Raw genomic sequence first — 14,202 nt, 5'->3', positions numbered from 1 at the left:
CCTCAGAGGTTTCTCACAGTTAATTATTATAATCATTGGTATGATGTTGACATAAATGGCAACCAGGTTGCAGAAACTGAGAATAGAATACATGGTGCTCTTAAGTGGGTAATTTAAAATGTCATAGATGGAAAGAATGCAAAATGAAATACTAGGAAGAGAAAAAAATTGGGGAGGGGGTGATTCTCAAACTAGGCTCTGGTGTAGGATTTATCAGTGGAAGAATGACCTGGTGGTTTTCCCTAGTGTCTAGGTCACTCACCAGCCAAATCACAGAGCTGGAACCAATTAACTGCATTCCTGAACTATATTTCCAAATGTGTAGTTGCTGAACAAAGTATCCAAAATTTACAATAAGTAACTTTTTAAAAATTGTGTCTTAAGTACATATGGGTATAAAAATGTTCATTATCATCAACCTCAATGAACTTTACAAACATAAATAACAAATAGAGTAAGGAAGACAGGTAATAGAGCCAGTACTAGGGAAAAAAGAATTTCAGAAGAATATTTTAAGTTTAAATATAAATCCATAATTTATATTGAACCATATCTGGACATCAAAACCAGATGTTTTAAAAAGTGAGTTAAATAAATAATATGTGCTATTTTGACATATTATTATGTTGATTGAGCCTCACTTACTTAAAACTATTGGCTTGTCAGCCAGTGGATTCTGAAGAGATTTCATCGTGCTTGGAATGGCGAGATTGGCAGTAATTCAGAACAGTTGAACTATCAAAACTACTTGAGCAGTGCCCTCGGAGCATGCCCCACATTGGGGACCCTGGGATGGTTGGGAGGCTGGGTGTGGCTCCTCCCTTTGTCTCTCCTCATCCCCCAGATACAGGAAGGAAAAAAGAATGTGCAAACTATGGTCTTACCCACTTTCCTGTAGCCTTGACTCTTTGAGCCCTAATCAACTATGTAAAGATCATCAAAATAATTTAAAGAAAAACTATTGGCTTAACTATTAAGGTTTATATTCAAGTCCAATCCTAAGAATTATTATTCTATTAGTCTCTATTCCCAGTGTGCTTGGACCAAACATTTACAGCTTGTCACACCAGCTCACAAGAGTGAATTTCATTCATCTCTCCGCATTCTCTCTTCAGCAATGTGTAGATGATACCAGAAAACCAGCCAGGATAGTATTCACACCGTAGATCAGATGTTTACAAATCAGAGCATTTTGTTGGAGACCCAGTTGCTGAACACCAACATATTTATCCCCAGCACCTCCTACTCCTAAGAAATATGTTTCCCAAACACTGCCCTTTCCTTTTACCCTGTGATCTCAAAACATGTAGGGATTTCTCATTGGTTATTTCTTCATAATCACTCTAATGTGTGTCCAGTTTAGACTTCACAATAAGAAAAAAAGACCAGAACTACAAAAATAATCAAGATGAGCATATGCTAATTATGTGCAATTTCGGGATCACAAAGTAAACTTCACTCCTCTACACTGGCCTTCAGTACATAATGTGCTTTGCCTATCACTTACTTTCAGCCCCATTGTACCCCTGCAAACCAGTCTCCTTCAATTTCAGTAACCTTTGTTTTTGATTCACTTACTAACCAAATTCATTCATATCTCAATATCATTGCATGATTCTTTACTCCACTTGGAACATTGTTTTCTTCAATCCTCTTTCTATTTCTGCTCCTTCTTCCCCTCCTCTGCCTCCTCCTCCTTATCACACATATTTCCTGTATCTCTTTTTCCCTCTTTCCTCCAATCATCATGACTTAACATCACTTCTGTAGAATGCTTTCTGTGACTAGCGAATACCAAGTGGAAGGCTACCTCTGTCACTCTGTATTTTATTGCTGTATTTATTTTCTTCTTATACTTGTTCAAATGAAGCTATCTTATTTATAATTTTTTTTTATTTTCACTGCTAGTCTTCCCATGGTTTGTTACAATATTCAGGAAAATGGGGATCTCATTTGTCTCATTCATCAGTGTATATTCATTCCGTTTAAAAGTGCTTGGGCCAGAACAGCTGTGACTAAAGGAGGAAGGATATATGCAAGTGAAGAGAAGCGAGCATATAATCCTTGATTTGAAGAGGTTAAGTTACTGAAGACTGATTACATTAATAAGAAAATTCATTTATTAAAAAGTTCCTCTTCGTGGACCATCATGACAGTATGAAACTGAATATCCACTGAAGAGCCAGCTCACCTAGCCAAAATCTACAAATACACTGCTGTTTCCAGGCATGAGCTATTTGCTGGAGTTTAGCCATGAACATATGAAAGGTTAGAACTTTGTGAAGTATTAATACTTGGACTTTAAAAACGGAGTCAACAATATTTAATACTTGGACTTTAAAAACAGGGTCAACAATATTTATCCAAAGCGTCAGATTTGCAGTCACTCTACTTTAGGAGCTTTTATGAACGTGCAACATGTGATAGACTTGACACTTCAGGATGAGTATCATGGATGGTGAGCAAGGAAGCATTCATGAAAGAAAGGAAGAAGGGGTGGGCTTATTTCTCTAGAGCAGTCCTGTAGATCAAGACTGTTTGGTGTATTCCCTTTGGCAGATCATTTGAATTAATTTGATGCTCAATCTGTGGATTTGAAAATGTTTTTAAAGTAAAGTCTCAGCATCCAGTTAATTCAAAGACAAATTGTGTCAGAAACAACTGGAGTCCAGGATAGCTGCAGGATATACTGCTTTATCCAACACTAACTTAGGAGCTGGCAGAATATCAAGATACATTTCCTAAGGCTTTGAGAGGTGTTGTTTCACTCAATCCTAGTGTTTGACTCAATTAATTGTATGGTGTCACTATTATTATTCCTGAAAATGTATTGTGTGTGCAGTATGTAATGTGACTCTGTGTGCCGTGGGGAAGAACCTAATGTTTGTCCTTGATGATAGTATCAGTAAGAAAAGACAATTACACAAAAACATACGTGGATGTGGGGATACAAAGGAAGTCATCTTGCCAAACATAACTTTTCTGATGGAAGAAAATTATAGAAACAAGTACGTTGCAGGAATAATTAAGTTGACTTAATCATTATTCAAATTTGTCCATTTTCTGGAAGATTTAGAAGTAAATAGTCTAAATTATCTCTAATATTCTGCAACTTAACAAACAGAATCTTATTGGAGATAATTTGCTTTGAAGATAACAAAGTCCTGTAGCAATGAGGGAAAGGTCCGGTTTTGTTTGCAAATATTATGCTACCATTTAACCCATTATGTCCCATCATTCATAAATATGACTCCTTTAAAGACTTAAACAACGAATATGTCAATCATCATAACTTTGCAATAAGTATTATTTCCATGAAATAATTACAGGATTAAAAACCTGGGACTTAATAGGATAAGCACAATAAAACTTTCTGATGATGAAAGTTTCTAATCTAGCTTGGAGCATTACTCAATGTATGTGTTGAAACTGAAATATTAAAAAATGTGCACAGGATTCTGAAGTCATTAACACATCTCAGAAAATTCTTAAAATCTATTCTCAAAATTAACCTGTCCTTTTAGAAACAAACCTAGTTCTTTCAGTTTGTGTTAGTCTGTTAAACCAAGTGCAAATTCAGTTTATTCGAATAATCAAATATTTGCTTAATTGATCCTCTGACCAACTTAAATAATCCTGTTATTTGACATCCAAATGATAATGTCTTTGTCACATTAACAGTCTGCTCTGACTGATTAAAATATAGAGAACTCGGTGCAGACATATTACATAGCAGTTAAGACCCCGTTTGGGACAGCTATCCTCTATCAGAGTGCCTAGTTTGAGTACTGGTTCCTTTGCTTCCATTCCCGCTTTCTGCTAATGCAGACCCTGAGAGGCAGCAGTTTTTGGATCCATACCACCTCTGTGGAAGTCCCAGGGAGTTCTGAACGCCTAGTTTCAGCTTGGCCTCGCCCTGGCTGTTGCAAAAATTTGGCTAGTGAACCAGTGGATGGAAGCTGTTTCTCTCTGTCCTTTTTGGTAAAGCGCGAGAACGAAAAAAGTCTTGGAAAGAAATATTAGTAATGATACATTTTGACACAGCTATTAGTACACGAATGGCCCTAGCAAGGGACAATACCCACTACACAAACCAAAAATTTGCCTTACTCGAGTCTTTTCATATATATGAAACACATATGTGTGTGTATATATACATACACATACACATATGTATAAAGTATGTATATATTATATGCCCAGAAATATTTCCCCAAACTTTGGCATTGTTGTTACAATGGTTATGTAACTGCTCAGAACATCCATCTCCCATGTCAGAATGTTAGTTCCATCCAGGTTACTCCACTTCCTATTCTACTTCCTGATAATGCACCTGGAAGGCAGCAAAGGATGCCCCAAATGCATGGGCCATAGCTACTCACATAGGTGACCTGGATGGAGTCCTAGACTCTTGGCTCCAACCTGGCGCATCCACAACTGTTGCAATCATTTCTTTTCCCTTCAGCCCCCGTTATTCTGTCTTTACAAAGTAAATGAATGTCTTTTAAAAAAAATATTCTTCAAATAATATGATCTCATATGCATTCTTCAATTTTTAACCACAGCTATTAACATACAACTTTTCCAAAGAATAATGAATTGGAAAGCACCATGTATAAGATCTCATTGATGTTGTGCTTTTTCGTTGCATTTTGTCCCATAAGTTATATTTTAATATTCATATGAACTGCTTTCTTGGCACTGGGTTGTGTCTTGCCCAAAGAAGAGCTCGTTGTTGAAGCAAATTAGGCTTTTCCTACCCACTTAAGTAGAAAACTGTTATCCAGTGTCCTTTGTGTCATATGGAAGAACAGGGAACTTTTTATTCTATCCAAGAAGTGGGCCTTTAAGATCCAGTAATAACATGTTCTGTCTGTTCCTCAGGAAATAAGAGAAGATCGAGACAGGGCACGGCTGGACTCCATGGTGCTGCTAATAATGAAACTGGCCCAGCTTGACCAGGACATCGAGAACGCCCTCAGCAGCAGCTCCTCTCCATCCAGCACGCCAGCCAGCCTGCGCCGACCTGTCCCTGTAAGCTTGCCACTGCCCCCTTCTTTGCCTGTGGGGATGCTGTCTCTTTACCTCAAACAGCAGCTCTTGCAAATGCATAATTTTCATGATAATCCTAAGAGATTTTTTTCAATCGTTCAAATAGTTTCATGCTCTCCTATGCTTTCTTTTATTCAGGGAGTCTACAGAGAAGTGGGTGCTACTAGAGGAAATGAACATTAAATAGGAAGGATTACACTAAGACACTTTTACCTGGGACCTTCAAAATAATCATGAAAGCATGCATTATGGAAAAATTTGTAACTTTCAAGCTTTTTAATGTCAAAATAAATGTCTTTTCGTTATATTTTCCCACAAACTCTTTGAACCATACTTCTATACATTAATTGAGTACCTATTGAAATAGAATTATTTGAGATCATTTTCTTACCTTAGCATAATCCTACCACTGGTTCTGAAGTCATCCCACATTTGTTCTGTGAAGCAGACTATGCCAGAGTAAAATAAGAGCTACTGAAAAAGTGTTTATCTTTAATCATTAACACTGCCAGTATCTCACATCAGAGTTCTAGTCTCACCCGTGGCTGTTGCTTCTGCCTTTTGGCCCATCACACAATGAGAGGTGACAGTGATGGTTTGGGTAACTGAGTTCCAGCCAAGGACATCGGAAACATGAATTGAGTTCCTAGGTCCTACCACAGGCCAACACAAACTATTGAAAGTGTCTTCTCCTCACAAATAAATTAACAAATAAGTGCAAATTTCAGGATGCACTATGTACTTTCTAAATAATTTACATATGTTAACATTTTTCATAGCCTTTTTTCAAAGAAGTCAAAGGCATAGAGAAGTTAGCTATTGCTTGAGTTAGAGTTGGCAAACTCAGCCAGTCTCAGTCCAATGCTTTTTCATTTTAGCATTCCATTATATTACCTTCTCTACTGGGAATTTAATAGCTTATGCAAAACCTAGTTAATTAAAAATGAATAAATATGAAACTAAATATTTCAAACTTGAAAACCAGAAGGAATGATGTTTTCTATTGTTCATAATCTGCACAATTGTTTTTACATCCTTTAGGACTCCATGTAAATATTTTCTTCACAATGAATTTTCCCTAAGCCGCATTATTCCTTCCTAGACAGAGTCAAGTTCTCCCACCCTGGGGCTGCCTTAGTGAAAATAGACAATATGCAATCGAAGGAGGCTCCGCAGAGTCAGCAGGAGGAAATATTTTAATTTTGTTTTCACGTGAAAATTTTAATGGTGCTTTAAACTCATTTTCATCAGCATTTCTTTAAAAAAAATTGATTTATTTGAAAGACAGAGTGACAAAAAGAAAGGGAGAGACAAAGAGAAAGAAAGAGAGAGGTCTTGCAGCTGGTGGTTCATTCTCCAGATGGCCTCAATGACCAGGGCTGGGCTGAGCTGACACCAGGATCTCAGAACTCCATCCAGGTCTCCCATGTTGATGGCAGGGTCCCAAGCACGTGGGCCAGTTCTGCTGCTTTCCAGATGTGTTAGCCAGGAGCTGGACTGGAAGCAAAATAGCCAGGACTCAAACCAGTGCTCTTATGGAATGCCATCATTGCAAGGAGCATTTTGTGCTGCACCACAATACAAGCATCATCAACTCTTCAAAAGCTGAGAATAATAATCACAGTTTTCAATAATAGTATAACTTTAGTACTTTTTTGTCATTCACACATGATTCTGGTATGTTTGTTAGCTTCTCTTTTGTGTTTTTTGGTGGTTTTGTGGGGCTTGTTTTTGTTTTCTGGGATTTTGTTTGTTTAACAATTTTTTAAAGTTTATTTGTTTGAAAGAGATTCAAAGAGAGAAGGAGAGACACAGATCCTCCATCTGCTGACTCACTTCCCGGATGGCTACAACAGCCCAGACTGCACCAAGCTGAATCGAAGAGCCAGGAATTTTATCCAGGAATCCCTTATTGGAGGCATGGGCTCAGACACTCGGCCGCCAGTTGCTGATTCTCCAAGATATTAGCAGGGAGATGGAGAGAAGGGGAGTACCTAGAATATGAACTGGCACCCATTTGTATAATGGTGGCTCCTTAAATTTGTAACTTGAAAATGCACACAAGTGGAAAACAGGATAAAGAATATACAGAGCCCAAAGCAGTAGCTCAGCATTTAAAGTCCTCATCTTGCACGTGCAGGGGATTGATCCCATATGGGCGCCAGTGCTAATCCCAGCAGCCCGGCTTCCCATCCAGCTCCCTGCTTGTGGCCTGGGAAAGCAGGGTCCAAAGCTTTGGGACCCTGCACCTGCATAGGAGACCTGGAAGAGGCTCCATGCTCCTGGCTTCGGATCAGTGCAGCTCTGGCCATTGAGGCCACTTGGGGAGTGAACCATCTGATGGAAGATCTTGCTCTCTGTCTCTCCCCCTCTCTGTGTATCTGACTTTGCAATAAAAATAAAGAAATAAATAGAGCATATATAATACATCCTCAATTGTGTTTGAAAATATCACTCACATGGAAACACACCCTCCTGTGGGGAAGCAAAATATTAATATGAGTTTATTTCCAGAGTTGACATTTCAAGGTAGAAGTGTAGTAATAGACTTTTTTTAATTGTATGACTTTTCCTTTATATTTTGTCATTTTCTAGAATGAATTGTTACTGCTTTTGTAATAGGAGAACTATTTTTAAAAGCACTGTAAATGCTCTCAAATGAGCATTTGAGCCCAAATTCTTTACTCATTTTCATATTCATTGCAAAAAAAAAAAAAGCTGTTGTTTTTTGTTTGATTTTGTGGATTCTTCACTGAGTCCTGCTTATTGATTCACCTTCATTTGTCTTCTTTTTTGAGCTTGCAGTTGGCTCTGAGTATTTTTTTCATTAAGGGGATGCCTGACTATTTTTCAATACATGATTCCCCCCTCGGCTAGAAATGTTTCTCTATCTACATTGCTAGCCTTTATTTCTGCTGACTTCTTCAGCTAACATGTCTTGCTTTTTTAAAAAAAAAAAAAAAAAAAAAAAAAAACACCACTCAGAGCTGTTCACCTCTTTGTCACTGCACTCACCAGCTTCATGAGGGAGCAGATTTTCTTGTTCTCCGTGGTAGGTCCTTCCTGGCAGCAATCTGGTCCTTGAAGTGGAACAGGTGCACCAGATCTGCTGGCTTCATGCAGGATACCTGGTTCTGTTAGTTCATGACAGCTGTGGAGAAACCTAATTCAATACTTTTTGTTTTTTCAATCTCTGTCTTTCCCACCACATCCAGCTTTTTCCAGTTTCTGTGTATACAGGGAAAAGAAAAGAATACTGTCCAGACTCGTGCCCAACATAACCTTGTGTTATCTCATCTCTTAAATCAAGACCTTACCTTGTAGTCATGGATCTGTGTTAAATGTTAAAGACAGAAACAGGAGCTAACCTGAGTGATAATTTTAAGATTGCTCCACATTCACATTTCTCTCCCCATTTAATGGAGGCTGGATTTTATTTTACAAATTGTGTCTCATGATATATCACCCCAATTGTTGTCTCTGTACATTGAGCTCTATTTCTAAGCTCTAAATTCAATATGTGGTTGGAATAGGCAAAAATAATACAGTAGAAATGGGAACTGAAGTCTGCACTGGCCTGGATTCAATATCATTTCTGTTACTAAGTCTCTGGGAACATGAGAACATCTTTTAAATTTGTCAGGAAATATTGTTGCTAGCTAATGGCTTGTTGGAATGAGTAAGTGTAAGAACATCGTGAAGGTCATGCACAGATCCAACATATATATTTAGCAACTTTTAATTCCCTTCCTTTCCACCCTGGACCCAGACCAGGCATTCAGCGAAAGAAATGTCCTGCAGCCCTCAAAACTGCTTTTTTGTCCTTTATGTTTTTCTAGGGCATCCCTTGTTCTCTATTTCTGTTCCTCAGTATATTAAAGCCAAGGTACTCTCATCATCAGAAGTTTTCCACAGGCACTTTCCATTCCATTTGATAATTGCTCTGGAATACATGGGTTATAATGGCATGGTTATGCAGAACACAAAGTGTTTCTGCCCCGCCCTCCTATAGCACTGAGTATACAGTTTAGCAGGAAGACCAAGACAATAGAATGAATTCAAGATCCACATTCCTACTTTATTTATGAGAAAATTCTATGATGGCTTCTACATAGAACTATGAATAATATATAATAGACTATTTGGCAATGAAATCAATTTGAAAGAAAAAATACTAAAATAAAGGTAGAAGAGTTAAGATGTTAAGATGCCACTCACATCCCACATCCAAGTTGCTGGGTTTGAGTTCCAATTTGCAGTTCCAGCTTCCTTCCTATGTGTACTACGGGAGCCAGGCAGGTGATAACTCAAGTAGTTGGGTTCCTGACACACACATAGGAGGACCAACCTGCCCAGCTACTGTTTTTGGCCCATTCTATCCCCAGCCACTGTGTTTGTGGAGTGAATCAGTGGATCTCTCTCTCTCTTTCTATCTCTCTCTCTCTCTCTCTCTTTTCCTCCTTTTCTCCCTCCCTCTCTTTCCTTTTATGACTCTCTGCCTGTCAAATAAATATTAGGAAGAAAAGAAGGGAGGGAGAAGAGAGAGGAAGAAGGGAAGAAAAATAAAAGAGATGATGATCTAAAGGAGGCTGTCTAGGTAGAGCCTTCTAAGTTGTCTGCACATTGGTAGAGTTCCTGCAGTCTAATACCTGGTAGTTGCCCTTCAAATTCAAACACCTGGCTTGCTGAAGTGTCACAGCTTACTAATGTCTTGGGGCTGGCTAATGAGAGCCAATCCCACAGCATGACCAGGAATGAATAATGGAGAAAAAGCCAGTAGTATTGAGTGGGCATTTGTCTCTGCATGTGTTCCTTCATTTCTCCTCTCAGCAATCCTGACATGAGCAACCTGAGATTTGGATTACTGATATACCTAAAGTCATATGGATGGAAGGGATGAAAAATTCACCAGAGTCACACAACTGCTAAGAGTTACCTCCACATACTGAATGTCAGAACAAATGCTCATTCTACTGTATTTGGAAGTCTTCACAAGATGCAACTTATTTATTAGCAGTGACAGAAGTGCCATTTCAGGGATCGGAATACTTATGTCAGATAGGATATTTTCTACCCAATAATAAGTTTATTTTTGAAGTTTGTGTTAGCAGGTGTTTTTGAGTCCTTGTGTAATCAAGGGCATATTTATAGTAGCGTGGCATATTTTATCTATGCTACAGGGGTGCAAAAGAAATTTAAAAACCAGAACCCTGCCACTATATTTAGCTAGACCTGAAACACCATTCTGCTCTCTTTTTTACTTTCCCTAGATCTTCTCTCAAATTCTAAGATAGTTTCTCAAAAATGTTTACTCTTCTTCGCATACCCTAACCCAATCCTCTTAGTTATATCTTTGCCCTCCTCTTCACATAGGGAACACAAGCCATTGACAAGCTTTCCAGCATCATCCTTGCAACACAAGGGGCTCTGGATGCCTCTTCTTTCTTCCTCTTACATCACAAATAGATGTTACTCCTGTAGTCTGAAACTGCTCTTACTGTCTTTGCCATCATCTGCATTTCCTCCCAACTCCTGACTTTGCTCCACCAATTAATTATTCATCTGCTCATGGCTTCAAAATTCATTGCACTATGTCTATTAGATATTCTCCTTTTTTCTCTGTAATGCATATATTTACCAATGCTGTTTTTTCTCTACCACATACCTTTTAAAAACCCCTCTTTTTTATGAGCTAATGCTCTATTAGCAATAGGGAGTGGAGAGTGGATTGGTAAGAAATATCATTTTTTTACAGACATTTACAAAATAGTTTCTCTTGACCTTTAAGCATGTCCCATTTCACCCCTCCTTTGAAAAGCTAAGTTGTATTCCCATTTGCACCTAATACTCTGGTTTGTCCAAGTTTTGACTATTTATATATAATTTCTCCACAAACCCTTCTGTCTTGACACACCTTGTGGAAACTCCTCAGTCTCAAGGTGGGCATTTGATGCTATTGTGCATACTCTTCTTGGTTTTCACCCCTCTCATGGCTCCAGAATACTCTGCTTTTCTATCTTCTTACTCTTCAACAGTTCCTTTGCAAGCCTTCAGTGGTTGATATTTCTACATTTACCCCTTAAATCTCCCATGCAGCTTCTAGAATTAATTCTCCCTACTGTATGACTTTTAAGATTCTCCTTGGAGATGACCAGTTCCCATTACCTTCTTCATATTGAGGGTCAACAAGGGGATCTGTGTTGTTATCTACAGATCTGTACTTATGTATCCAGTGAGTCACATGACACGTATTCCTCTGTGCCACAGTTAAATTTTATATACACCCTCACTCTAGCATTTTCCACACTTGATTCCCTTCCACAAAAAAAAACAACAACTTCTCTGAGATATTTAGATTCTTATGGCCTGGTATAACTGGAGGTACAGGATCACAGTGATGAAGAGAATCTTGTAGGAAGATGATCTATAGGATGTATCATACAATGCAAAGTGGGCCACGTGGAAATTATGAGGTGGTACTTGTACTCACTCAAAGCTGACTTACCACTTACTTCATGTATAGCAGCAATATGCAAGGAGAGAAGGAGTGGACATGAGAGATCTTGAGAACACAGTATATTATTTTTCATAGTGAACAGAGGGAATAAGAGACAATAATAAAGGTTTATCAAGCCACGCATTTGTGACTCATCTTAATCACTTACTCAGTTATATTGTATGACACTAGTCCTAAACTGTGGTAATAGTACTAATTGTGGTCATTATCTTAGGAATAAACCCAGGAGTCAGAAAAACCTGAATTTTTATATTGATACTACCATGGAAAATGAAGTTGGTCAAGTTACCTGCCTCCAGACTTGGTGTAGTGATGTGAGAATAATATTGCCCCTAAACTCGTGCAGAGTTAAGCTTTAAACCCCAAAGTCTTATGTCAAAGACCCTAAGGATAAATAAAAATGTAATGTAATTATGGTGTTTGGGAGGTGGGTCCAGGAGTGGGAGGTCCTTAGGGACATTTGTTGGAAGGTAGATAGATCTCACCAGAAGATTAGTTATAAAAGTTCCCTGACTCCCTGGCGATTATTCCTTCATACACACATTGCCATGGCCATCCTCTAGGCTCACCAGACAGTAAAATCAGGGCCACACATGTTGGAGTGGAAACCTCCAAACCTATAAGCCAATATAAGCTGCTTTCCTTCCTAAGTAGCTTTCCTCGGGCGCTTGTAATAGTATTGAAGAGTTGACAAATGCACTTGTTATCATCATAAATGTTAGTAACTGCATCCACAATGGCAGATATGGCTGTGAAATATTCTCTATAACAAGGAACTGCACAGAAAAGTATTTTTTTAATTTATGATTTTATTTCCCAGCCTTAGTGTGCTTATAAAGATATGAGATTGTCCTGATATTTGTGTAAATAAATATAAACAGGAAGGGGCATTTTATGCAAAAAGTTTTGTCATTTCCATGTAAAAAAAGAAAAAAATGGCTCTAATCTTAAATAATTCTATAATGAGAAATTTAGAGTTACAGATTTTGTCCTTTTTCATTTTATTTATTTATTTATTTATTTATGAGCATCAGAATTTCAGAGAGAAAGATAAAGAGTGAGAAAGATAAGCTATCTACTGATTCACTTCTCAGATTGCTGTAATGGTCAAATTGGGACAGGCTGAAGCTAGGAGACAGGAGCTTCATCTGTCTCCCACATAGGCTATAATGGGTCAGACACTTGAGCCATTTCCAGCTGGTTTTCGCAGGCCTTTAACAGCGAGCTGGATCAGAAGTGAGGCAGCCAGGTCCTGAATGGAATTCCAATATCACCACAGGCAGCTGTCCCTGCTACATCAGAACTCCACCCCAGTTTGTATTTTGTGCATATACATCCACGTATGATTGAAGAATATGGCATGTTCATATTCAGTATTATTATGTATGTCTTTAACAACCTGGTAATCAAAGAAAAGTTAATTGTCAGTGTTGCTGTTCTTTTGTAAATATTTAATAACCATATTCTGTGTGGCAGGCAGTATTCTAAAATTTCAAGATATGTAAGTGAATAATGACAAATGAAGACACTGTTGCTATTGTGATGCCTGCATACTAATAAAAGGTTACAGACAAGAATTATAAACAGAGAGACATGATTATGTGGATAGGAATGTAAGTAGATGGATGGATCAAAAGACAGATGGTGAACATAAATAATACTTGTTAAGTAAACAGTGTAGTAAGACTTTGTCCATACCAGGCCATGTCCTGTGAAGGGGAAAAACTGCTTTAGCTTGAAATGTCAACAGGTGCTTCTCTCAGGTAATGGCATTTGAGTTGAGACCTGAGTGACAAGAAAGGACCAGCAAAGCAAAGAGCATAGTCCTTGTTGTTAAAAAGCCAAAGTGGTGTATCAGAAACTGAACCTACATGACCAGAGCATGCTAAGAAACGGGAGACTTGTACAGCAAAGAGCCAGAGAGTATGTAAAGGGTAGACCATACAGACAATGGAAAGGTTGAAACAGAAATAGCAGACATAAAAATGTATTTTTAAAAAGATCTATTTATTTTTATTTGAAAAGCAGATTTATAGAGGGCAGGAGAGAGAGAAAGATCTTCCATCCACTGGGTCACTTCCCAAAAGGCCACATCGGTCAGAGCAGAGCCAATCTAAAGCCAGGAGCCAGGAGCTTCTTCCAGGTCACCCACATGGCTGCGGGGTCCAAAGGACTTGGGCCGTCCTCCAGTGCGCTTTCCCAGGCCATAAACAGAGAGCTGGAACAGATATGGAGCGTCTGGGACATGAACCAGCACCCATGTGGATGCTTGAATTTGAGGGTGGAGGATTAGCTTGTTGAGGCACTGCAAGCACCCCAATGTAGAAATATTTAATTCATGAGTTCCTTGCATTGAATACATAGGGTAACTTGGACCTTTGCTGCTTCCCATACATCCTCCTTACTGCTTCCTTTATTCTATGCAGTCAAGTTTCTTCTAAGCCCAAAAGAGTATCTGATAAATTTAATGCTCAGCTTTGTCCAAAGTTAATGAATTATTACTTCTATCCAATATCCATAGTTTTACCTCATGTGTATATTTGTGAATAAAAACATTTATAATAATAGCTGGCATTCAGGGAAAATGACTACATGCCAGATACATGCTAGCCTCCACCAATGGCCCTTCCAAC

At 38.4% G+C, this 14,202-nt stretch overlaps 1 protein-coding gene across 3 annotated transcripts in view; it reads left to right on the top strand.

Moving 5' to 3' along the window:
* DLC1 (DLC1 Rho GTPase activating protein) overlaps positions 1-14,202 on the top strand; it is a 452,588-nt gene that overhangs the window by 153,828 nt on the left and 284,558 nt on the right. For all 3 annotated transcript variants that reach the window (XM_058669860.1, XM_058669861.1, XM_004592678.3), the window contains one exon: positions 4,885-5,034. In XM_058669860.1, the coding sequence (XP_058525843.1) occupies positions 4,885-5,034 (150 nt within the window). The remainder of the gene's footprint in view (positions 1-4,884; positions 5,035-14,202) is intronic.

The sequence above is a fragment of the Ochotona princeps genome, chromosome 11 (assembly GCF_030435755.1).
Source record: "Ochotona princeps isolate mOchPri1 chromosome 11, mOchPri1.hap1, whole genome shotgun sequence".
In the NCBI taxonomy this organism is placed as follows: domain Eukaryota; kingdom Metazoa; phylum Chordata; class Mammalia; order Lagomorpha; family Ochotonidae; genus Ochotona; species Ochotona princeps.
The sequence above is the reverse complement of the archived record's forward strand: the minus strand, read 5'-3'. Positions and strand labels throughout refer to the sequence as shown.